The following is a 27,204-nucleotide window of genomic DNA, read 5'->3' as shown; positions in this document are numbered from 1 at the left end:
TCCCCTTAAAAATCCCAGCAGGTAATTAAGACACAGTAGCAACTTCTCTATGAATAACGGTGCATACCCTTTATGAAAGGACCAAATCTGATCCAATGTATCTGAATAAACTTTGATGTATTAACATAACAAGGAAAAGATTGAAATAAAAACAGAAATTGCTGGAAAAGCTCATCAGGTCTGGCAGCACCTGTGGAGAGAAATCAGAGCTATGTTTCTGGTCCGATCACCCTTCCTCAGTTCTGGGAAGGGTCAGTGAAATTGAAATCCTCTTTCCAAATTTTTCAACCTTTCTTAAAAAAAAAACCTGGTCACTGGTTGAGTATATCTGGCAAGCTAATTTGGCTAAAGGTTTAAAAGTAAATTTTGCTGCACTCAAGTTTCCATGCCCAAGGTAAATTGTTTGTTTATGAATATGCTTAAGACAGCATATTCTGTTTTACTGAGGACAGATAATCTCACAGACCTTAGAATAGAATAGATATGTATTGCCAGAAGTGAGTTTCATAATTGTCTGCCCATGTTCTTGAGCCTAAGATCACCATGAATGGGTGGGACAAAATAATCTCTCTCTTTTTCTTCTCATTTGTCAGAGAAGAAAGAAGCTTCTAAAATATATTCAGGTTAGTGGATTATCAAGAATATATAGTTCACTCTAAACAACCACCAAAGCAGTATATTGAAGAAGCTAGAAATGACTAATGGACTCAAATTTGTGGCTAATCGGAGGTAAAAAAAATTGTATCTGTTATTTGAATAGCTGCATTTGAGTAATGTTGAGAATCTCATTTTGGAAAAACGAGAAAGACTAGCATTTCACACTGCCCTTCATAACCTCAGGATATTCTAACGTGCTGCTCAGTCAATGAAATATTGTTGAAATGTAGTCACCTTTGTATGTAATGCAGATTTAATGTGGTTGGTAAAAGAATTAGAGGTCATATGAGGTGTGTTAAGATCAGAATACTTAGAAATTGCATAATTTCTTTTTGACATAAGTTAACTTGAAACCTGTCTGCCTTTTAAATGAACCTAAAAGATCTCATTGCAACTTTTGAAGAGTAGTGAGTTACATAAAAACATTTTAAAAAGGAGCATGAGTAGGTTGTTTGGCATTTGGAGTCTGCTCCATCATTTGATGTGATCATGGCTGATCATTCAACTCAGCACCCTGTTCCTGCTTTCTCCCCGTAGCGTCTGATCCCTTTAGCCCTAAGAACTCTAAGTGGCCTACATTTGCCTTCTCTAATCTTTTTCACTTTATATACATAAGCTTTTACAGTCAGTTTGTTCCCTGCAAGTTTACTTTTGTACTTCTTTTTTCCCCTTTTAATCAATCTCTTTGTCATAGAGTCATAGAGATGTACAGCATGGAAACAGACCCTTCGGTCCAACCTGCCCCTGCCGACCAGTTATCCCAACCCAATCTAGTCCCACCTGCCAGCACCCGGCCCATATCGCTCCAAATCCTTCCTATTCATATACCCATCCAAATGGCTTTTAAATGTTGCAATTGTACCAGCCTCCACCACTTCCTCTGGCAGCTCATTCCATACACGTACCACCCTCTGCGTGAAAAAGTTGCCCCTTAGGTCTCTTTTATATCTTTCCCCTCTCACCCTAAACCTATGCCCTCTAGTTCTGGACTCCCTGATCCCAGGGAAAAGACTTTGTCTACTTATCCTATCCATGCCCCTCATAATTTTGTAAATCTCTATAAGGTCACCCCTCAGACTCTGATGCTCCAGGGAAAACAGCCCCAGCCTGTTCAGCCTCTCCCTGTAGCTCAAATCCTCCAACCCTGGCAACATCCTTGTAAATCTTTTCTGAACTCTTTCAAGTTTCACAAAATCTTTCCAATAGGAAGGAGACCAGAATTGCACGCAATATTCAAACAGCGGCCTAACCAATGTCCTGTACAGCCGCAACATGACCTCCCAACTCCTGTACTCAATACTCTGACCAATAAAGGAAAGCATACCAAATGCCGCCTTCACTATCCTATGTACCTGCGACTCCACTTTCAAGGAGCTATGAACCTGCACTCCAAGGTCTCTTTGTTCAGCAACACTCCCTCAGACCCTACCATTAAGTGTATAAGTATTCAAAGATTTGCTTTCCCAAAATGCAGCACCTCGCATTTATCTGAATTAAATTCCATCTGCCTCTTCTCAGCCCATTGGCCCACCTGGTCCAGATCCTGTTGTAATCTGAGGGTAACCCTCTTCGTTGTCCACTACACCTCCAATTTTGGTGTTATCTGCAAACTTACTAACTGTACCTCTTATGCTCGCATCCAAATCATTTATGTAAATGACAAAAAGAAGAGGGCCCACCACCGATCCTTGTGGCACTCCAATGGTCACAGGCCTCCAGTCTGAAAAACAACCCTCCACCATCATCCTCTGTCTTCTACCTTTGAGCCAGTTCTGTATCCAAATGGCTAGTTCTCCTTTGCTGAATTCAAAACTGCTCCCAGTTGTCACATCTACTTATTTTTGTTTGACCAATTTGTATGCTCTTTCCTTGGATCTATTACTTTCATAATTTCTCTTGGTTATTTACCTTGGAAATTAAGGAACAGGTCCTCAAGGGTCATAATCTCCTGAGTATTGCCTGAGCCACTTGCAAATTGGCTTAGGGACAAGAAAATTAGGGAAGTAAACATATGGCAAAGGGAGTGGTGTGGGAAAGAGAGGTTCCATTTCAAGGGGCATTGGCATCCATTTTAGAACTGGGGGGATCTGTACTGATGGACGGTCTCCACCTGAACCAATCTGGAACCAGTGTTATAGAGAAAAGAATAAATAGAGTGGTCACTAGGACTTTAAACTTGTGAGTCGGGGGGAAAGGAAGGGGAAAACAACAGGAAGTATGGTGATAAATGAAAAAGTAAGCAACAGGTTAGCATGTATGCAGGAGGGTTTAAGTTCAAGGCAGACTATGAAAGAAGCAAAAATGAAGGATAACTCAGGAGATATTAGATGTTGTGAATTATGACAGTAAGAAAGCTAGCATAAAGGCATTTTACTTGAGTGCTCGTAGCATTTGTAACAAGGTTGATGAGTTAGCGGCACACATTATCGTGAACGAATATGATTTGATAACCATCATGGAGACATGGTTACAGAATGGTCATGACTGTGAATTAACTATCCAGGGACACCAGACTATTCGGAAGGACAGACAGGAATGCAAGGGAGGTTGTGTAGCTCTGACATGTAAGGGCAACATCAGAGCAGTTCTGAGAGATGATATAGGTTCAATAGAGCATGAGGTCAAATCCATTTGGGTGGAAATTCAGAATTCCAAGAAGAAAACGTCACTGATCGGTGTAGTCTATCGGCCATCAAATAATAACATCACATTGGGGCAGGCAATAAATACGGAAATAACTAATTGACATGCCTGCAAAACATAGTACAGCTATTATAATGGGGGGATTTTAATGTGTATGTAATTAGTCAAACCAGCTCAGTCAGAGTAGCCTTGAGGTGGAGGAGTTGAGTAAATCTGCGATAGATTTCTTGAGCAGCATGTAATGGAACCAACGAGGGACCGAGCTAGCCTCGATCTGGTCCTATGTAATGAAGCAGGAATTGTTAATGATGTCATAGTTAGGGATCTTCTTGGAAGGAGTGACCACAGTATGGTTGAATTCAAAATACAGCTGAATAGTATGAATATAAAATCCTGTACCAGGATCCTGTGCTTGAATAAGGGGAACTATGATAGAATGAGGGAGGACCTGGCTAAAGTAGATTGGAAACAGACTTAATAGTGCAACAGTTGACGAGCAGTGAAGGACTTCAAAGAAATGTTTCAAAGTGCTCAGCAAAGGTATATTCCATTGAGAAGGAAGGACTCTCAGAGGAGGGGTAATCTGCCATAGGTGTGAAAGTGAAAGAGAAGACATACAAAGTGGCCCAAAACAGAAGGAATCTAGAAGATTGGGAAAACTTTAAAAGTCAGCAGAAAGCCACAAAAAGAACTATAAAGAAAGGTAAGATAGAGTATGAGAAAAAACTAGCACAGAATATAAAGACAAATAGCAAAAGTTTCTATAACTATGTAAAATGAAGAAGAGTGGCTAAAGTAAATTTTGGTCCTTTAGAGGCTGAGAAGGGGCAATTATTATGGGATATGATGAAATAGCTGAGGCATTGAGCAGGTATTTTGTATCGGTCTTCACAGTGTAGGATACTAATAACATGCCAGTAAATGACAAAGAGATGAAGGTAAGTGAAGACATAGAAACAATTATTATTAAGAAAGAGTTAGTGTTGGGTGAGCTAGCTAAGGATAGATAAGTCTCCTAGCCCTGATGGAATGCATCCCAGGTTACTAAAAGAGATGGCTGGAGAAATAGCAGGTGGACTAGCTGTAATTTTCCACAATTCGCTGGACTCTGAGGTGGTCCCAGCAGATTGGAAAATAGCAAATGTGACGCCACTGTTTAAAAAGGGAAGTAAACAAAAGATGGAGAATTTTCGACCAGTGATCTTAACCTCTGTAGTGGGGAAGATGCTTGAGCCTATTATCAAGGAAGAAATACCAGGGCATCTCGAAAGTAATTGTCCCATTGCACAGAGGCAGCATGCGTTCATAAAGAGCAGGTCATGCTACGCAATTCTTTTGGACTTCTATGAAGACATTTCAAGCAAGGTGGACAATGGGGACCTAGTGGATGTGGTGTACCGAGATTTCCAAAAGGTCTTTGACAAGGTACCACACATGAGGCTGCTGCATGGTGTTAGGAGTTGATTATTAGCGTGGATAGAGAATTGGTTGACTGACAGGAAGCAAAGAGTGGGGATAAATGAGCGCTATTCTGGCTGGCAATCAGTGACCAGTGGTCTCCCTCAGGGATTGGTGTTTGGACCACAATTCTTTATAATTTATATAGATGATTTGGAATTGGGCACCACGAGTACGGTGTCAAAAAGTTTGCAGATGACACTAAGATGAGTGGCAGACCAAAGTGTGCAGAGGACTGTGAAACTTTGCAAAGGAACATGAAGTGAGTGGGCAAAGGTCTGGCAGATGGAAAACAATGTTAGTAAATGTGAAGTCATACATTTTGGTACGAGTAACAGCAAAATAGATTATTAGTTGAATGGTTAAAAAGTTGCAGCATGTTGATTTGCAGAGGGACCTGGGTGTTCTTGCACGTGAATTACAGAAGGTTGATTTGCAGGTACAAGAAGTAATCAGGAAGGCAAATGGAATTTTTTCCCTCATTGCTAAAGGGGTTGAGTTTAAAAGCAAAGAGGTAATTTTACAACTATACAAGGTGCTGGTGAGGCAACATCTGGAGTACTTTGTGCAGATTTGCTCTCCTTAAGAAAGGATGTACTGGCACTGGAGGGGGTGCAGAAGAGGTTCACTAGGTTGATTCCGGAGTTGAGGGGGGTTGGCTTATGAGGAGAGACTGAGTAAACTGGGATTATATTAGTTGGAATTTAGAAGAATGAGGAGGGATCTTATAGAAACATAAAATTATGAAGGGAATGGATAAGATTGAAATATGAGGAACTGGTAGGTGAGACTAGGACAAGATGGCATGGCCTTAAGATTAGAGGATGCAGGTTTAGAACTGAACTGAGAAGGAACTTCTTCACCCCGAGGATTGTTAATCTGTGGAATTCTTTGCCCAGGGAAATAGTTGACGCTACTTCAGTAATTACTTTTAGATATTTTCTTGAAAAATAAGGGAATTAAGAGAAATGATGAAAATGCGGGCAAGTGGAGCTGAGTCTATGAAAAGATCAGCCATGATCTTATTGAGTGGTGAGCAGGCTTGAAGGGCCGGATGGCTCCTAGTTCTTATGTTCTTTCCTGTTTTAAATTTTGTCAGGCAGGAATGAACATATGTTGTAGTTCATCTGTGCACCTTTCTTTTTTAAGCATTTTCCATTGAATTCTTACATTGTAGTTCTTATAAGAATTGTATCCTTATAAGTAACATTCCCCAATTTATCATAACATTATAGTTTCCTTTTTGATTCAGGACCCTAGTCTCAGAATCAACTGTTACTCTCCAAACTAATGAAGAATTTTATTCGACAATGGTCACTCATCCCTAAGGGACCTTGCCAATTATTCCTTTGTTATTACAATACCAGTCTATGATGATCTGTTCTCTAGTTGGTTTGAAAACAACATAATGATGTGAGAAGCCATCCCGTGCCTCCTCTACATTATTGCTACTGATTTCATTAGCCCAATCTATTTGCAAGTTTAAGTCATCCACAATTAAAGCTGTATCTTTATTGCTTCTGACTCTACTTTCCTGTTTAATGCCTTCTATAACATTGCTATTACTGATTGCGGTCCATATACGACCCCCCATAATCATTTATTGCCCTTTGTGTTTCTAAGCTCTATCATGTAGATTTCACTTCTCCAGAGCTAATATCTTCCTCACAATTTTATTAATTAGGACTTTATCCATAATTGCAACCCCATCACCTTTCTCTTTTTTGTTTGTCCTGTCTGAAAACTGAATATCTCTGGGTATTCAGTTCCCAACCCTGGTCACCCTGCAGCCAAGTTTGTAATGACAGCTATGTCATATCTGTTTATATCTACTTGCATGACTAATTGACTTTATTAGAAATCTACTTAATTGTGATTACTCTGTGCATTCAAACTCAAGACCTTAATGTTTTTAAAAAATATTCTTCGCCCCATCTGCATTATTTTGCATTATACCTTGTTTGACGTTTGTGCTTGAATTCTCTGCTTGTCAGTTTGCATTTTCCACTGTATCTTTAGTTTTTGCCTTTGTTTCCTTCTTTTCTGTCTCCCTCTCTCTCTCTTTCTCTCTCTCTATAGGTTCTCATCTCCCTACTATTTTAGTTGAAACCTGCCCCAACTGCACTTGCAAATATTTCCCTCAGGCATCAGTTCTGGTCTGCCCAGGTGCAACTAGTCTAGCTTGTATCTTCTCCCACGCACCCCCCCCCCCCCCCCCACCACCACCACCAGAACTGGCTTCTATGTCTCAGGGATCTGAAAACCTCCCCTCACATCATTTCTCCAGCCACATAATATTCTGCTATTTGTACTTTGACTACCAAATGATATCGTGAGATCACTGCCTTCGAGATCCTACTTTTTAAACTTGCTTTCTGCCTCCCTGTGTTCTGTTTTTATGATCTCATCCCTTTTATTTAAACCTTTGTTGTTGGTACCGATGTGTACCACAGCCACTGGGCTGTTTCCCCTCCCACTGCAGAATGTCCCGTTGTCAGTCTGAAATACTTTTGACCAGCACATGGAAGGGAATTGCCATCTTGGAGTTTTGTTTGCAGCTACAGAAATGTGTCTCTATTCCTCTTATGGTTGAATTCCCTTTTTATTATAGGCTTCCCATGCTTATTCCTCTTGTCTTGTGTGGTGCAACAAATTTGGCTATTGCTACTTTCCTCTGAAAGGCCATGTCCAAAGTGGTCTATCTGTTTCTCAGGTAAATGGCCACAGGGATCCTTGCACTCCATAGTTGGTCATCTTACTATGCCTGCTAGTCATCCATTCTCTCCTTGCACGTGGAATCTTAGCCTGTGGACCCATCTTTCTATGTTGTCTAAAATAATCTAGCTTTGTGGATGCTTCACAGCTATAGCTCCAGCTGTGAAACTTGGGCTTCTAGGAACTGCAGCTGAAGACACTTTGAGCACATTCTGGCCAGTGTCCTAGTTCTCACATAGACCAGGAGGAGCACTGTGGCCCTGAGCTTAGCTTCCATTCCTCAACCCTTTAAATTAAGCCTTTGGAGTCCCCTTAAAATCAATGTAAAAGTCCAGAGAAGTAATTAGTATTAGTTAGTCTAGAGTCCTTCTCTGCACCTTTATATTATTGCCTTTACAAACTCTAAACCCAAAATGAAGACCTTACAGGCTGTAAGCTGTCACCTCTTGCCCAATGTCATTTTTTTCACGTTCTTCCTCGACTGCTTCACTGTGATTCTGACAATGGGACACGTTTCCCAAACTGCTTCACTATGATACTGCAGCAGGACACTTCCCAGCTAGTTATTTTGGAAACTCTTCCCAATGTTCCTCTGTTGTGAAAATTCATCATTCAATCAATTCCAAAAAAACAAGCAAACTGATTATTTAACTTGTTCCCATCTGAAGAACTTTGCTATATAGTAATTTGTCAATCTTGCTTACAAAACAGCAGTGACTGTACTTTAGATGTATTCATAGATTGTATGTATAGTTCATTTGAATTTTTGACACATTGAGGTTTTGTGTGAAAGTTGTTGAAATAATTTGACATAAGCCAGAAGAGGGTCTTTAATGGCCAAAAGGAAAATTGGTTGGAAAACCAAAGATTCAGACAAATGGGTATTACTTGGAATGTAGTAATTTACCCTTGGTCAAGTTATGTGTTCACTTTTATTCCCTGTGTAACTTGAACTTCTTTTTGAGGTTTGTTACCGACGGAAAGGTAGGAAATTTGGCATATCTGAATGGACATGTTCTCAAAATGGATAGACTTTTGCAAAGTGAGGTGACATCTCCTTGCAAGAAAAACATGGACGACAATTACATACTTTATATAAGGGACATTATATCCTGGCTTTTCAGGGACACTACCCAGATGAATTATTGTGACATGACCAGTTAGATTTCAATGGGTCTCAATTTGCAAAATATTTTTCTGATTAAGTACCACAACTTGACTTGGCCTGCAATCCAAAGCAGCAGCACCAACATAACCTCAGTCTTACCATCTCCAACCACGACTAATGAACTGTTAGTCTCTGGTCGATATGTGATATTCCTGAGAAGTTCAGTTAAAGAAGATTCATAGGGGCTGTAGGTAGCCCAACCAATGAACAATGGATAAAACTGGGATGTGTAGATGTCCTTAGAACCCAGTCAGGCTATTTGTCTTAGAAGGTAAGGCTGTGCTGGACTGCATGATCTCATACTTGGCTTAAAAAATGTACTCCTCTAACCTTTTAGCAAGGCACTGAGGGATATGGATGAACAGAGACACCTAGAGGTTCAAGTTTATAATTTCCAAAAAAACATAAATGTGTATAGATCTTATGACCTCTTTGTGGCTTTTTGCTTTTAGTATTTGGGACCACAGAGTAAAAATAATGAGTCAATGATGGATTCATGCTAAATATTAGTTTGGTGGCTCTTTAGGTCCAATTTGGATACTCTTTTATAGCAAGGATGCAAAAGCCATGGATCCTGCAGAGGTTTCTATTTATGTGTGAGCATGGACATGGGATTCTTGGACTATTTCCATTGGAGTGGAGAGGTCAAAGTAGAGATTTGAAAATTTACAAAAGCAAGAGAGCAAGTAAAATGGGAATGCTACCTCTGGTTACAGAATCACTGAAAATAATTATTCACTTGAAATATTTCTTAAGTTTGAAAAAGGTAATTTGGAATATTGTATGTTAAGATTATTGTTATGTGGAAATGCATTTCCACAGGGAGTGAAAAAGGTTGGAACAAGGAGCATTTATTCCTTATTTAGAAAATTAGGAAAATATTTAAAGTTGTTGAAAATACAAGATTTGAAGAAGGGATCAGGATAATGGGATCTATTTTGGAATAATCTAGAAAAATTTTTTTGATTTAGTTACGTCATTTTCTATGTCACAACAAGTCTGTTCAGTATCTTTGTACCTTGTTTGCAATGGAATTTTGTGTCTCAAATATTCCAGTCAGTGTTTTGATTGACTGTGTCACATCGATGCCAGTAATATTTTAACTGTTATGAACTGTAGTGGTTATGAGCATTTTAAAAGTATTAATCTTATTGTCATTGGACAAGAGGGTGTGGTGAAACGGTTAAAAATTATGTCCCAATACATGTGTGAATCTAACCGGAATGGAGGTGTTGCTTAGTCCCGTGTGAATCTTATTACACACCTCCCCGTGTGAATCTTCTTATCTGTATGTAACCAGAATGGAATGTGTTTTTTAGCCTTGCTCTGCTGTTCACATGAATGTTTATATCTGGAAAAGAGTATATCAGCTGGAAAAGTCTCCAGTTCGGTGAGTCTGCTCCGGGGTTACGTTTAACCGCCGAGCGTGGGTTGTTGGCAACCGCTCTACGAGAACTGACGGCTCCCAGTTCCGGTAACATGTAGAGTGAGTATAAGCCAGACCCGGGAGTCTGCTCCGGGGTTACGTTTAACCGCCGAGCGTGGGTTGTTGGCAACCGCTCTACGAGAACTGACGGCTCCCAGTTCCGGTAACATGTAGAGTGAGTATAAGCCAGACCCGTTGTAAGCATGTACCTGGTTGTGGCGACGCTGCGGGGAATAAAATGCTCATATTCTAGCAGACTCGCCTCTTGGTCGTTTGTTCTGTGTCAGACTACTCTCCTACGAACCTGACCTTGAGAATTTTTTAAAACAGAGGGTCAACTCAGTTATATAATTGGAGTCTGGTATAAAGGATTGAACTGCTAATAACTAAGTCTAAAGTCAGAATATGAGAAGTATTCAACGACGTAGGATTAGAATAGTTTTTTGACCATCATGGACTTGAAGGGCCTTTTTCTGTGCTGTCGCCCTGTATGATATGATGTATAAATATATGGTGTAATGTAAAATTGTTAGATGCCACATGCTACATTTATGTACTGAAGCTACTGCCGTCAATAAATGAGATAACGATTAGCATCAGGCTATTTGGTTGTGGTTTACCTAAATGTATGGAGGTTTGAGTATTACTCTGGGAGCTATTTAGGTAGACAGCAAAGGGGTAAAAAAAAATGAAATAAGGTGCAAATGAGAATAGGGCAAAATACAACCATTAAAGTGTATAATGAAGTAGTAGTGAGGGGGAAGATGAGATCAATAAAGCTTGATGCAGATGGGACTATAATGGGCACTAAGCAAATGGTAGAAATGTTAGAGTTAAGTTAATGTGTTGTGTCTGTTTTCACAGTGGAGGAAGGGAATAAAATGTCATTGGTAAGAAGGAATCTAAAATAAACCAAGAGAAGGAAGTTATTAGCTGAGAAAATGCTGACTACATTGAAAAGATTTATGATGTTGATAAATGCCAGCAGAGACCAGTTGGACTGAGTGGCTTATTTGTGTGTGTTTAAATTCTATGTAATTATGCAGATAATGAAAGTAAAATAGGTGAAGAACTCTTCAAAAAAGTTCAGTAAAAAGAAAGTTTTAAATGTGTCCAGACTTAACAGAGGCGAGGTTAATGACAAATAAACATTAGCTCCAGGGAATGCAATCCAAGGAAGGATATGGCAGATGGATAAATGCTGAATTTGTTAAAAGTGAAGACAAAGATAATAAATAAAGTTACTGATGGAATTAGATCAGCTGAAGTGTAAAACTTTGACTATGCAGTTGTTGAAAACTTGCCTGAGCTGTAAACGTTTTGCAATGAACCCTGATTAGGGATACTAGTAGACAACCTGGTTGAATATATTGCAGTAATAGAGAGCTGCTGTGTTGTACAATCATAGAATTGTACAGCATAGAAATAGGCTCTTTGATTCAACTTGTCTATGCCAACCAGATATCCTAAATTAATCTAATCCCATTTGTCAGCATTTAGCCTATATTCCTCTGAACTCTTCGTATTCATATACCTATTCAGATACCTTTTAAATGTTGTAATTTTACCAGCCTCCACCACTTTCTCTGGCAGCTCATTCCAGACATGCACCACCCTATGCATGAAAAAATTGACCCTAGGTCCCTTTTAAATTTTTTCCCCTCACCTCCAACTGATGCCCTCTCGCTTTGGACTCTCCTACCCAGGGGAAAAAGACCATTGCTATTGACCCTATCCATACTCTTCATGATTTTGTAAGGTCAACCCTCAGCCTCCGACACTCCAGGGAAAATAGCCCCAGCCTCATAAACTCTCCCTATTGCTCAAACCCTCAACCCCTCCTTGTAGATCTTTTCTAAACCCTTTCAAGTTTCACAGCGTCTTTCCTATAGCAGGGAGACCAGAATTGCATGCAGTATTTCAAAAGAGGCCTAACTAATGTCCTGTCCAGCCATAACGTGACATCCCAACTCCTTTACTGCAAGCACTGACCAATAAAGGTAAGTGTACCAAACGCTTTCTTCACTATCCTTGTGACTCTGCCTTTAAGGAACTATGAGTCTGCACCCCAAGGTCTCTTTGTTCAGCACACTCCCCTGCCCTGATTTGCCTTATCAAAATGATGCACCTCAGAATTATCTAAATTAAACTCCATCTGTCACTCTTCAGCCTGCTGGCCCATCTGATCAAGGTCCCGTAGTAGTCACATAACTTTCTTCACTGTCCACTGCACCACTAAATGTTGGTGTCATCGGCAAACTTACTAAACATTCCTTCTATATTCACATCCATATCATTTATACAAATGATAAAAAGCAGTGAACCCAGCACGTTGTGGCACGTTGCTGGTTACAGGCCTCCAGCCTAAAAAACAGCCCTCTACCACATCCTCTGTCTCCTACCTTCAAGACAATTTTGTATCTAAATGGATAGCTCTCCCTGGCTTCCATGTGATCTAACCTTGCTAATCAGTCTCCCACGTGGAACCTAATTGAACTCCTTGCTGAAGTTCATATACAGAGGAACCTCGATTATCCGAACGAGATGGGTGGGCACTGTTTTGTTCGGATAATTAATTTTTGTCTCATACAAGGGAAGCCATACTGATCTAATGTTGTGCTCTACCGGAGAATTTGTTTAAATGTATAATTTTAATGAGTCTGCTATTTAAACAAACTAATCTTTGCATTCTGCAAATTGCAGGTTAAACTGAGAAGAACTCTTACCATCATATAAATATTATATCTGAAATCCCAGCATTAAAAAAGATCCAGAACAGCATCTACAATGGCAGGAGCATTTATCAGTTTCCGAGCTCAGTGTTGCGATAGTAAGACAAACATCGCCTTGCACATTCGATTACTTTCTCAGCCATTTTTTTCATGAACGACCTAGTAAAGTGACGGGAAAACTGTAAAACACTTAGTTTTGCAAAAGGATGTATTACTAACCCTTACCTGAAAAAAATCGAGTCACTGATGCTTGAGGTGCTTGTGTTTCTTTGTTTTTGCCAGTGTTTTCACATGTTCATCAGTACAGGTAAATCGAATACACTTACCTCTTTGATGTAACGTTTTTGCGGGACCTTGATCATCTTAGGGCCGGCATGGTGGTTCAGTGGTTAGCACTGCTGCCTCACAGCATCAGGGTCCCAGGTTCGATTCCAGCCTCAAGCAATTGTCTGTGTGGAGTTTGCACATTCTCCCCGTGTCAGCGTGGGTTTCCTCCGGGTGCTCCGGTTTCCTCCCACAGTCCAAAGATGTGCAGGTCAGGTGAATTGGCCATGCTAAATTGCCCATAGTGTTAGGTGCATTAGTTAGAGGGAAATGGATCTGGGTGGGTTGCTCTTCAGAGGTTTCGTGTGGTCTGGTTGGGCCGAAGGGCCTGTTTCCACACACTGTAGGGAATCTAATCTAATCTTCAGATCATCTGAAATTCGGATAATTGATATTCGGGTAATCGAGGTTCTTCTGTGGAAAATGTCCACCGCTCTGCCTTCATTGGTCTTCACTGTCACTTCTTCAAAACCCTCAATCAAGTTAGTTGAAGGTACTGAGTTTTTGCCAAGACATTAAATGGTGACTCTTTCCTGTCAGACATAAAAATAAATCTCATTCAGTAATGGCCTTTACAAGAAAGCAATACAATTTGTCCTGTTCAGCTGGAACTCAAACAGCCAAGGTGCCCAAGCTGCTGAGTTTGCAATCATTGCTGGGCTCTGGTTCTAGAGGCCACTGAATGCATACATGCAGTGTTCAGAGCTTGGTGATATAATCCAGCCAGATTTCTGAGTTAGCAGCGTATGCGCTAGTATTCCAGGAGCTGTCTTATTGCTTAAATTCTGTTTGCTTCATACCTGCAAAACATTAACTTACAATTAATGAGAGAGAAAGTATCTTATGTTGTTTACTTCGCACCAACAATGTCATGTTCAGTTTCTTGGCCAGAGCATCAATATTGAGTTATGCAAGTTAGGTGGCTACCTTCACGTGACTTGAACCTCAGTTTTCAAGGGCATTCGTGTATACCAGAGATATAGCAGATCAATCAGTGCTGATTGATTCTTGGATGCTAAACATCTTGCTTAAATTCCTGCTTTGTAGGGGTTATGTTTTCCCTCGGGTGGCAGAAAATGTCCTTTATACTGCTGCATTCGATGAGATCATTATCATGAGCAATGATTTTAACTGTCCAGAAGAAGGGCAGATTGGGGTGACTTACGCAGACTGTATGCTTTATGTGGTATTGTGCGAGGACCGTAGGCATCCTAAAAGAATGAGATGACTTTTGAATAGACACGAGCAGTAACTTCAATTTCCTTTCTGGTTTAGTTTGAAAGTGGCATGCATTTATAATGCAAAAGCACTTGCTGGAAGTCTAGGCTATAATTCAATGAAGATTGCCATATGATTGTGGAATAGACAAGAAGGAAGCTGGAAGAACATTGGACACCAGGCAGCATTAGGTGGTGGAGGAGTAGACATTTCAGGGATTCCTGAAATTCTCCACCATCTGATGCTGCCTGGCTTGCAGTGTTCTTCCAGTCTCCTGCTTGTTTAGTTTGGATTCCAGCATCTGCAGTTTTTTTGTCTCTAAATATGATTGTGGAGATCTTTGAACAATCTGGAACATCGTTTGTGATAAACACTTCCTTCTTGGCTGCATTACAATGAATTGATTTGTTGCGAATTATGTTAACTTTCTCATTTTACCACTGAATGGTAACCAAAGGAAAGTTAAACTTGAAGACTTAAGTCCTTTGTTTGCAAAATATAAGGTAAATACCACACACAGTGTTATTGGAGAAAATTCTGTTATTGTTTTCATTTTGGCTTTAAAAACAATGCAGTACGTAACACTTAAAAAAAAAATGTCATGCTTTACATACCGTTACTGAGGACATTTTTGGTTGAGGCACTCTTCTCTCAGCTCAGAGTGGCTGAATGTTATGAATTCTCGAAAATGATGTGCAATCTTTTAAAGAAATATTTAACTTTTCAGCTGTTTAACTGAACTAATTTGTTCCATAACTTCAGATGTTTAGATCTCACTAGTGTACTTTTTTTTGTATAGAATGTAATATGATACTTGTAATGTCAAAGCATATTTTTGTCATCTCACAAAGATAATAGTTGCTGCATTTGCAGCTGAATAGATCTACAAAATTTACAAAATATTTTCTCTGTGCTTTTCATGTATAGATTTGAACCTTCGGTAGTGCGTGTTTTCTTTCTTGGTTTTGCAATGGTGCCAGCCTATTTGCCATAATGAACATGACTCATATACATTTGTGGTTCTGCACCATCAAAGACTTGCTATTTTAGAAACAGTGGCTTTGTAATCCAACTGAGGCTGATGATATACATTACCAGCCTGTGTTCAAGTAAGGCAATGAGTTTTTCAAGTTAATAAATACAGTTCACTGTTTTTCAAAGGTAAAATGAAGACTTGTAGACAGTAGACAATACTAATATTTTTTCACACCTTAAAACATTTGCACCCTCAAAAAAGTTGGGATACACAGTTTTTAATCGTGCACAAATTTTGCATTCCCTAAATAAATAGGGTGAGATATCTGTAATGATATTGATGTCAATATTGTTTGTGTTTGATTAGATTAGATTACCTACAGTGTGGAAACAGGTCCTCCGGCCCAACAAGACCACACCGACCCTCCGAAGAGCAATCCACCTCCCTTCACCTAACACGACGGGCAATTTAGCATGGCCAATTCACCTAACCTGCACATTTTTGGACTGTGGGAGGAAACCGGAGCACGCGGAGGAAACCCACGCAGACACGGGGAGAATGTGCAAACTCCACACTGACAGTTGCCTGAGACGGGAATTGAACCCAGGTCTCTGGCGCTGTGAGGCAGCAGAGCTAACTATTATGCCACCGTGCCGCCCATTTGGTGGAACATTAAAATATTTGCTGAATTATTATAAACACTGTGGCAGTTAAGATGTATAATATAAATAGAGTTCACATGGGGATTATTTTTTTGCAAAATTTAGGAAGTACAGTTTTTAGTAACAGTCTGTCTGTGTAGTTAATGCACTAGTTGTCTTTGTGTTGCCAGTAACAACAGCAATTGTGAAAGAATTTAAACTTATGATTTTGACATGATCTGGGAGAAGAGTACTTTTGTTCAAATCAGTTACCAAATACCTATAATTATGTTCACTAAACCAGAAATGAAGTAGTAGTGTTACTGAACATCAGAAAGGTTGTATTGTAAGTACATAGTGATCTTTTGAGTTAGCATGTACCTCTGTTCGTCTGCACCTGAGACAACATGGCTAAATGATGTCCAATGCATTTCCTTGATACTCCTAGAATCTACTACTGGAGCTTTATATCAAGGATATTGTAGAATCCAATCATTTTGTATAGCAGCAATTTCTTAAAGATGTAACCTTTTCACTTGCTGTATGAAAGACGTCAGTTCGTGTGTGTTTCATCTGATGTGGTGTTTCAGTATGGGGCTGAGTGGTTTCCTGTTTATGAAGCATCTGGTGTTGTACCTGATAGATTGAGAGTACTGAAGATGTATGGTACATTGTCATTTTCCTCATGTGGTTCCTGTACATTTTAAAAAAAAAAGAAATTTTGAGTGTATTCCAAGTCTGTGCTCCTGGTAATGTGTAAAACAAGCTTTTAAGTTTGACCTCTTGTTTTTAAAAGCAACAAAATTATAGGAAAGATTTTAATTTGCTGAAGCCTCATTCACTTATGCAGTATTAAAATTTGGCCAGAAATATTCATGTTTTTTAAAAAAACTTTGCACATTTTCTTACTTATTTCAATTCCATATTTACTTCTGCATTTTTATTTTCATTCTTCTAATTCTATACTTATTCACTTTGTTTTCTACTGCTTATAAACCATCCCTTGTTTTCTCTTTGCCCATTTTAATTACCTTGGTTCTAATACAGGATATGTACTGTGCCCAAAATGTGAAGTCCCTCAGGAAGAATGTATTGTGGAGGTCAAAACTATGGAGAGTCTTTTTATAAAATTAAACAAGCAGTTAATTGAATGGGAGGTTTTTAATGTCATGGAAGTGAGTCAGTTAAGATTTCTGAGAGAGTTACTAAATAATTTGAAGAGCACTATTTAGTTCAAGGACAAAATTGAGATTATTAATGGAGTCAGAAATTTTAATCAGCATTTCACAATTGATTCTGACTCAAATATTTGTTGTTACCACAGTCCAATGCTCCTGAATTACCAAATTTGTATCCTTTGTATGATTAGTGGACAACAGGGTGGTCATAATTGTGGTTTGTGGTTTGAAAACAAAGGATACTGAACAGTGTTGATTTTAATTTCATATTTGTTACAAAATTGGTCACCAGTAATGAGGGTTTTTCTAAACTTTTTGACTTCCCTAATTTGTTATATTGGAGCATGCATTAGTTTCATTTTTCATCTTTTTGACCTGATAATTTAACTTCACTAGTTCTTACTTGTCAGTATGAATTGACTTGAAGTGAGATTGAATGAAAATTTAGTGGTTAGCTCGTAGGTTTAACAGAACTGCCCTGTGTGCTCCGAGGAAAAACGGTGTTTATTTTCCTTGTTTCAGATTTAAGTGTGCATGATTTAATTAACCAAATTTTTTCTGTGATTTTGCTGAAAAGTGTGCAAAATGTTTGAGCACTTATTTTGATTGTCATTTTGTTCACACAATTGCATACATTTCACAATTGTTTACTGTTGGTAATTGAAAAGGAAAATCCTCTTTAGAACAGAGCAAGCTGAAGGGTCCTCAGTTCTTAAGAAGAGCCATTGAAAATGATAACTCTGCTTTCCCTCCACAGATGCTGCCAGACCGACTGTATCTTTCCAGCAATTTCTGCTTTTGTTCCAACATCTACAGTTGTTTTTTCCAACTAGATAGCACTTCATTGCTGAATATGGAAATAATTTTGGTCAAAGTGGAAAGTTAATATAGTACAATGCTTTTGAAATAACATTGTCAAGGTTGGATAGGAGAAAGGCTTTCTTTACACTTAAGTTAGAAATGCAAGACTTTCAAACAAGATCTTTTGTAATCCTTTGTTTATTGTAAAAGATGTCCAGTGGAAAGTTCTTTTCCTTGAATTGTCCAATTTGAAACCGCAATGGTTACTTCAAATCACTAAGTACATTTGTAATGGATGGTGAGGGTGTACTTGAGAAACTACAGAAAGGTAAATCTCTTTGAGTGCCCAAGACTCTTGTGCAGTATGAACTTGATTTTATTTGTGTGTTACAGTTTTAAACCATCATAAGATATTGTACTGGTTATCGCAGCTGTCAATTCCAGTTTTTATAAGTATGGTGTAATTATGCTTCGCAATACCAGCAGCAGCTTAATATATTTGACTCTATATTACAGCAAGCTAATAATGTTTTGTTGTATAGAAATTGGTACCTTTTGAGCAAACACATGATGTTAAGTGTCATAGCCTGGACAGGTAACACTTGCAGTATTGATGCGTATTTCCTCAAAAACTGTGCAGTTTCAAAGTGCATTTGAAAGGCAAATCAGGGCCCAACATTTCACTTAATATTTCGCTTGTTTTCTAGATTAGAATTTGAATAAGAATAATTTTGGTTAAGAAGCCATGTTCTTTGGAAGGAGAAATAGTGTACTCAGAAAAAAATATGATTGGAGCTATCTGGTAACATAGAAATGTTTGTTATGTAAATAATTATGCACTTCCTTTATTAAACCATTGCCTCACTGATAAAATAAATAGTTTGTATTATTAATCTCTCTTTTTCAGGACTGTTGTGCCATGGAAAGTCTTTAGACAGTGCCTTCATGAAGTTCATTCTATCAGCTCTGGTTTGGAAGCCATGGCTCTGAAGTCTACAATCGACTTGACGTGCAATGATTACATTTCAATCTTTGAATTTGATATCTTCACCAGGCTATTTCAGGTGAGTTAATGATTACAAGATGATTATCTGAAAATGAAAATAGATATTGTATGTTATTAAGTTTATTTTAAATTGGGAGGACAACAGTTGAACTAATCTGCGAAGCATTTTGATGCGCGTATCAGAGAGGAGGAGCTTTCTTTGAAATATAGAGCTATTGAAGATGTGTAACATGTATCTTAAATTATGTCAGTGCACATGCAAAAACAATGTTCTGAACAAAGATTTGATTGAACAGACCCAGCTCCCACAAGATTTTTAATAGATTGTTGTAAATTCATTTGTTTTATAACCTATTCTTTGTCCCACTGTTCTCTGAATGGTCTGTTGCAGGAGGTAGTGAAAACTTTGTGTTACAATTTCCTAATAAACAGTAACAAAAAAAAATGCATCATCAGTGTATTGTATGTTGTTGGCAATATTTTTGGCTGCTGTTTTGCTTTAAAGAAAGAACTTTTCTGGCTGCTCCTCAGTTTCCTGGAAATCTTGTTAGAAATGGTGGAAGTAATACAGATTCTGATAGTATGTTATTTTCTTTTAAAAATGCATAAGTAATAAAGCACTGTTAAACACTGATTCTCTTTAATACAAAAATGTGATGCTACTTAGTGGAATATTGTGTTACACGATAGGATGGAAGTTCTGTATTTAGGACCAGTTATTTAGGTGCATTGTTTGATACTGTTAATAATGTATATTGCTAAGCAACTGTGTGGCTGTAAAAAAAAACACATTCTGAATGGTATGTATGATCCAGTTCCAATAATTTAAACCAAAATGATATTTTTGTCATGGTGCAGGCTTCCACGTAAATGTGTTCAGGTAGCAGGTTCCCATTTATATGGTAAAATATTGTGTCCAGTTCTGTCCCTATATTAAGTAACAAATGTAATAATTCTAGGGTGGGGCAATAAGGCATCTTCTTAAACTGTATCAATGTGGCACATTTAGTTAACATATTTTGGAAGTAAATTCACAAAACTTTGGGGACATGCCGAAAAGTAGACAGAGTTCCTTTTGGGTGCCAGCAGTAATTATTATTCCACTTGGATGAGTGGATGTGCTAACCCTGGACTGCTGTTATTTAAGAAGTAACAAATTTCTGATGGAAAATATTGAATACCAATAGTTGTATTGGGATCTGCTTTACCATTGGTTAAGAAACGGGGTATGGCACATAAGAAGATGGTCATGGTTATTGGAGGGCAGTCATCTCAGCTCCAGGACATCTCTGCAGGAGTTCCTCAGAGTAGTGACCTAGTGTTTTATAAAATACCTCCCCTTCATCATAAGGTCAGAAGTAGGGATGCTCGCCGATGATTGCAATTATTCAACATCATCCACAACTCCTTAGTTACTGAAGCAGTCCAAGTTCAAAGACAAAAAGATCTATACAGTATCTAGTATTGCGCTGACAGGTGGCAAGTAACATCTATGCCATACAAATGCCAGGCAATGACCATCACTATTAAAAAACAATCTAACCACAGCTCCTTGATATTCAATGGTGTTATCATCACTGAATCCCCCATTATCGACTTCCTGACGGTTACTATTGATCAGAAACTTGTGGAGGACTAGGCCAGACCCCTCCAAACATTTTTACGTTGGTAGCCCAGACCGTAATTTTGCTATTTATTTAGCTAGCTGTATATTAGATAATCCCGGATTAAATTAGCTGGGTCTACTGCCAGGTTATAAACAAACAAAACTTATTTACAAAATTGCAGAATGAAACCCAAAGGACAGAAAACAGAACTTAACCTATCTAAACCCGACTTAATGAAGCTGTTCTGAAAATACTCGCAATAGTCCCAATACACACATCTCTCCGCACAAACAGTAAACAATGGCACAGGCAATTTACAGTTCAAAATCATAATGGCAGAAGGCTGTGACTCTGACTCAGCTCACTCCTGAACTGAATTAACTGCCCAACTAGAGAATTGGACATGTCTTCTTGACTATACCAGTTTCCAAAAGACCTTTCAAGCTTTTGGCCTGAAGCACTATCTATTAGGGTAAACAACAAGGCCCCAATGAACCATTCAAACTTCAGACACAATGGAGTCAGACACAATTACTCCTTCTCTGAAAAAATTCAAGGGCAAAGCAACCTTTTACCAGACCAACATTGTGACACCTTCCCCTTTTTTTAGAAAAAAGGTACCATTGATATCTAAAGGTGGCTTCATTTTTCAACACCCTAAAATAGAAAAGTCACATTTCGATATTGAAAGGCTTTGTGTAATCAGGTGTGGCTAATACTGGGGCAATGGTTAACACAGTTTTCAGGCTGTCAAATGCTTTCTGACAGTCCGCTGTCCACTGAAACATCTTGCCTTTCTTCAACAATTCAGTGAGTGGAGCTGCCACACAGCTAAAATTCGGCACAAATGTTCGATAAAATCCACTCAATCCCAGGAACTACAGAACAGCTTTTTTTGTCGATGGTGTGGGAAGTGCCCCAATTACTTTCGTTTTTGCATCCCATGGGACCATTTGTTGATGTCCAATAGCATGGCCCACGAAGGTGACTTGGGCTTTGGCAAATTCACTTTTAGCTCGGTTCACCACCAAGCCTGCCTTCCAAAGTCGATCAAACCAGTCCGATAAATGCTGTAAATGTTCCTTTTATGAGTGACTAAAAATCACCAGGTCATCAATATACACCATACAGTTGGGTAATCCAGCAATGACCTTCTTAGTTAGTTTCTGAAATTCATAACAAATGCCATAGCTTTAAACTGATACAGTCCATTTGGCGTTACGAAAGCTGAAATTGCCTTTGCTCTTTCCGACAGAAGTACCTGCCAGTAGCCTCTGAGCAAGTCCAACTTAGAAATGTAAGTTGCCTGTCCCACCTTTTCAACATAGTCGTCCAACCGTGGAATTGGATATGCATCAGTCTTTGTAACTGCATTGACTTTGCGATAGTCCCCACACAACCATCGAGTACCATTTGGCTTTGGCACCATGACTATGGGTGAGCTCCGGTCATTGTAACTCAATTTGATTTTGCCATCTTGGAGCTTGCGTTCTATCTCCTTCTGAACCTGTGCCATCTGTAGAGTGTTATGCCTATAAGGATGTTGCTTAATCGGAACAGCATCTTCTATATCTAAATCATGCGCAATTAGGTTAGTACTTCCCAGTTTATTTCCACATATCTCCCCATGTGATAGTAATAACTGTTTCAGGTCATTTCAGCTTTTCTCAGGAAGATAACTTAATTTATCCCAATTTTTGACAACTTCATCATTGTCCAATTTAATTTGTGGAATGTCCGATTCAGAATCCTCTGAACTTGGTACTTCCTTCTGTGCTGTAATCATTAACACCTTCTCCTGTTGCTTTCCTTCCCAATCAAAATACCTTTTTAGCGTATTCACATGACACACTCTGAGAGATTTCTTCCTGTCTGGAGTCCCTATCAAGTAGTTCATCTCCCTCAATCTCCTTTCAACTTGATAAGGACCACTAAACCTTGCTTTTAAAGGTTCACCCTATCCCGGAAGTAACATTAATACCTTAACCCCGATAGCAAAATTGCGAATTTTTTATTTCTTATCCGCTTCCTGTTTCAGTGCATGCTGTAGTACTTTTAAATGCTCTCTAGCGAGTTCCCCAGCTCTATTTAATTATTCTCTAAAATTTGACACATAATCCAAATGTGTGGTCTCTGAATTCTGACTTACTAATTTCTCCTTAATCAATTTTTATGGTCCTCTCACTTCATCCCCAAAAACTAATTCAAATGGACTGAATTTGGTCAATTCATTTGGTGCATCCCTGATCGCAAAAAGTACAAATGCAATTACCTTATCCCAATCATCTGTATAATTCTGACTAAAAATCCTCAACATGGTCTTTAGTGTTTGATGCCATCTTTCTAGTGCTCCCTGCAATTCTGGATGGTACACAGTAGATTTGAATTGTTTTATGCCTAAGCTGTCCATAATAGGGCGGCATGGCGGCTCAGTGATTAGCACTGCAGCCTCACAGCACCAGGATCACAGGTTCGATTCCTCAGGTGACGGTCTGTGTGGAGTTTGCATGTTCTCGCCGTGTCTGCGTGGGTTTCCTCCGGGTGCTCCGGTTTCCTCCCACAGTCCAAAAATGTGCAGGTCAGGTGAATTGGCCATGCTAAATTGCCCATTGTGTTAGGTGCATTAGTCAGAGGGAAAGGGGTCTGGGTGGGTTACTCTTCGGAGGGTCGGTGTGGACTGGTTGGGCCGAAGGGCTTGTTTCCACACTGTAGGGAATCTAATCTAATCTAAACTTCCTTGAATAGTTTGGATGTGAAATTTGACCCTTGACCTGGCTATATGTCTATTGTTAGTCCATATCTAGTGAAATATTTGAGTGATTCCTCTACAATTCTTTTAGCTGTGGTATTGCGTAATGGAATGACCTCTGGAAATCTCATCGATATATCCACTAATTTTAACAAGTACTCATTCCCACTTTTTGTTTAGGGTAGGGGACCTGCATAATCAATTACGACTCTTGTAAATGGTCTTGCAAATGCTAGAATACGTATTAAAGGTGCAGGTTTTATTACTGCCTGTCGCTTTCCAATTACCTGACATGTATGACATGCCTGGCAAAATTCAACTACGTCCTTGTGCAGTCCAGGCCAGTAAAAATGTCTTTGTATTTTAGCCTCACTCCTAAATGACCTCATGTGCCAGTCGCAACACCACCTTTTTATACTCCACTGGCAATATAATATCTCCTCTGTTTGAATATGTGATGGTCTCCATTCCCTCGTTCAGACATAATTTTTCAGATAATAACACACAGGGATACATTCAGGCTCTTTTTCTGCATATGCCTTTTGATATAACTGTTTCTAATTTTCAGCTTTCTGCTGTAACTCAATGAGTTTTGCAGAGGTAAAGATATTTGCATGAACATTTATTTGCTCTTGGTTTGTCCCAACTAACTGATCGAATACAGTCTCTGCTAAAGCTACTTCAGCTTCCTTATCTGTACCCTTTGATCTCTCCTCCTTCAACTGGTGACTCTGTGACCTTGTTACTACACAATCAGGGAAGATTCTCAAATAAGACTCCTGCAATGCTTCACTTGCTTGAGTCTCCACGAACTTTTCAGCTACAGTAGGGCAGCATGCCTGCCGATGAATCAGCTACATCATTCGCAGGGACAAATTGTATTCCTGGACCTGAAAGTTTGTCCAGTACTCCAACCACAAATTCTCCGCTCTTTTCTGAACACTGTAGCCTCACTTTACATAACTGTGTGCTTTTGTCTTGCCATCAATTCCTGTTACCAGTTCCTTTTCTGGCAATAATCCTTCAGGAGTACATATCATCTCACCCTTCAGATCACAGACTGAGAGGATTCTGTGTCCCTTAAGATTGCAACATCTTTACCTGCTACTCCTGGCCTATGTGAATCAACTTTACCTTTGTAGGTATATTTTTTAAGCAGATCTGACACTTCCTCCTTAACGTTGAAACTTTATTGCTGGAACGGCACAGCAGGTCAGGCAGCATCCAGGGAACAGGAGATTCGACGTTTCGGGCACAGGCCCTTCTCCTCCTTAACCAACCTCTGATCAGCTTATACACTCTGATGCAGCTTTCTAGTTTCCACTGTGCTTTGTTTTACTAGGCTTATCCAGGCTTATCCTGCTTTCCCACGTCTGGCTTTCCTGTGCTTTTCCAGCCCACCAACACTCTGATTTCATGTAGTCTACTTCATTGCAATAAAATCACTGGAGCTTTTTAACTTCTTAGTCCCCTACTTTTTACCCTGTGATAAATTCTCCTTATGATCTTCACCGAGATCTACCTTTCCCTTTCTACACGAGGATTTCTCTTTTCCCCAAGAGGATTTCTCTTTTCCCCAACTTCTATCCCTCACGGATTGAAATTGATTTTGGAAGCCAAACTTTGATTTATGAACCAACTCATAATCGTCAGCAATTTCAGCTGGTAACCTTGCCATTTTAACTTCTTGCACAAGCTCATATGCACTTAGGATGGCTTTCTTCACCTCCTCATATGCCCCAAATACCTCCTCTGATAGTGATGCAAATACCTCACCAGCCCTACCTACAAATTTGGTTTGGATCAACAAAACCCACCTGGTCACTGGCTACTGCAGTTGTTGAGCCACTTTTTCAAATGAGATGAAAAAGTCTTCCATATCCTTCTCATCAAATTTAGACAATACTTGAACATACTTAAACCATTTCTCACCAGGCTTGTGAGTACCAGGGACTTGCTCATCCTCACTAAGCCTACCTTCAGCCTTCATCTCCAGTCTTTTATGCTGACCCTTTTTAAGTGTCATTTTCTTATTGCAAAAAATACGGAGGTATGGCATTGAGGGTGAGTTGGAGGTTTGGATTAGGAATTGGCTGGCTGGAAGAAACCAGAGGATAGTAGTTGATGGTAAAGGTTCATCTTGGAGTGCAGTTACTAGCGGTGTTCCGCAAGGATCTGTTTTGGGACCATTGCTGTTTGTCATTTTTATAAATGACCTGGAGGAGGGGCGAGAAGGTTGGGTGAGCAAGTTTGCGGATGATACGAAAGTCGGTGGAGTTGTTGACAGTGAGGAAGGATGTGTCAGGTTACAGCGGAATATAGATAAGTTGCAGAACTGGGCAGAAAGGTCGCAAATGGAGTTCAATGTAGGTAAGTGTGAGGTCATTCACTTTGGTAAGAGTAACAAAAAGATGGGGTACTGGGCTAATGGTCGGATACTTGGTAGTGTGGATGAGCAGAGGGATCTTGGTGTCCATGTACACAGATCTCTGGAAGTTGCCACCCAGGTAAATAGTGCGGTGAAGAAGGCATATGGCGTACTGGCTTTTATTGGTGGAGGAATTGAGTTCCGGAGCCCTGAGGTCATGTTGCAGTTGTATAAGACTCTGGTGCGGCTGCATCTGGAGTATTGTGTGCAGTTTTGGTCGCCATACTACAGGAAGGATGTGGAGGCACTGGAACGGTGCAGAGGAGGTTTACCAGGATGTTGCCTGGTATGGTAGGAAGATCGTATGAGGAAAGGCTGAGGCACTTGGGGCTGTTTTCATTACAGAAAAGAAGGTTTAGGGGTGACTTGATAGAGGTGTACAAGATGATTAGGGGTTTAGATGGGGTTGACCATGAGAACCTTTTTCCACGTATGGAGTCAGCTATTACGAGGGGGCATAGCTTTAAATTAAGGGGTGGTAGGTATAGGACAGATGTTAGGGGTAGATTCTTTACTCAGCGAGTCGTGAGTTCATGGAATGCCCTGCCAGTAGCAGTGGTAGACTCTCCCTCTTTATGGGCATTTAAACGGGCATTGGATAGGCATATGGAGGACAGTGGGCTAGTATAGGTTAGGTGGGCTTGGATCGGTGCAACAGCGAGGGCCAAAGGGCCTGTACTGCACTGTACTTTTCTATGTTCTATGTTCTGAAGTTCAAACTCTCTCTTTTTCTTTCTCTTCTGCTAGAGCCCTTTGTTCTTTCCCTCTGGCTTCTGACTTTAATCATAACTCAAACTGTTCCATTTATGCTGCCCTTTCTTTCTCACCTCTAACTCAAGCTGCGTCATTTGCCATTGAATTTTTGCCATCTGTACAGATCCTGATTGTGTTTCCAGCAAATTTAAATATTGAGCTACTACTGAAATCATCTCCTCTTTCCTCACATTAGGAGGTAAATTCGACCCCAGCTTATTTAATAATTCCGGCAGCTTGGTCTTATTTGCCTTGTGTAAAACCCCCAAGGTCACTTCTTCTGCCTCCAGACACACCTTGGTGACTGAAAGAGCCATTTCTATCCGAGCGCTGTGTAAACCAACCAAATCAACACCCAAAATAAAAGACACTACCACCTACCACCTGTTGTTTAGATCCTGCAAAGAGCTCCCAATATGTTATGGACATCAAAACATATTTAACAGGTAACCCAGACTGGTACTTTGCTATTTGTTTAATTAGGTATATAGATTAGATTAGATTCCCTACAGTTTGGAAACAGGCCCTTCGGCCCAACAGGTTCACACCGACCCTCCGAAGAGTAACCCACCCAGACCCATTTCCCTCTAACTAATGCACCTAACACTATGGGCAATTTAGCATGGCCAATTCACCTGACGTGCACATCTTTGGACTGTAGGAGGAAACCAGAGCACCCAGAGGAAACCCACGCAGACACGGAGAATGTGCAAACTCTACACAG

General features: G+C 39.7%; 1 protein-coding gene across 2 annotated transcripts in view; it reads left to right on the top strand.

Moving 5' to 3' along the window:
• Positions 1–27,204, top strand: part of cblb (Cbl proto-oncogene B, E3 ubiquitin protein ligase) — a 194,427-nt gene that overhangs the window by 90,177 nt on the left and 77,046 nt on the right. For both annotated transcript variants that reach the window (XM_043701075.2, XM_043701074.2), the window contains exon 3: positions 18,845–19,001. In XM_043701075.2, coding sequence (XP_043557010.1) covers positions 18,845–19,001 — 157 coding nt within the window. The remainder of the gene's footprint in view (positions 1–18,844; positions 19,002–27,204) is intronic.

Source organism: Chiloscyllium plagiosum, unplaced genomic scaffold (genome assembly GCF_037043375.1).
Source record: "Chiloscyllium plagiosum isolate Xiang-an unplaced genomic scaffold, Cpla_swu_hap1 HiC_scaffold_12, whole genome shotgun sequence".
Classification (NCBI taxonomy): Eukaryota; Metazoa; Chordata; class Chondrichthyes; order Orectolobiformes; family Hemiscylliidae; genus Chiloscyllium; species Chiloscyllium plagiosum.
The sequence above is the reverse complement of the archived record's forward strand: the minus strand, read 5'-3'. Positions and strand labels throughout refer to the sequence as shown.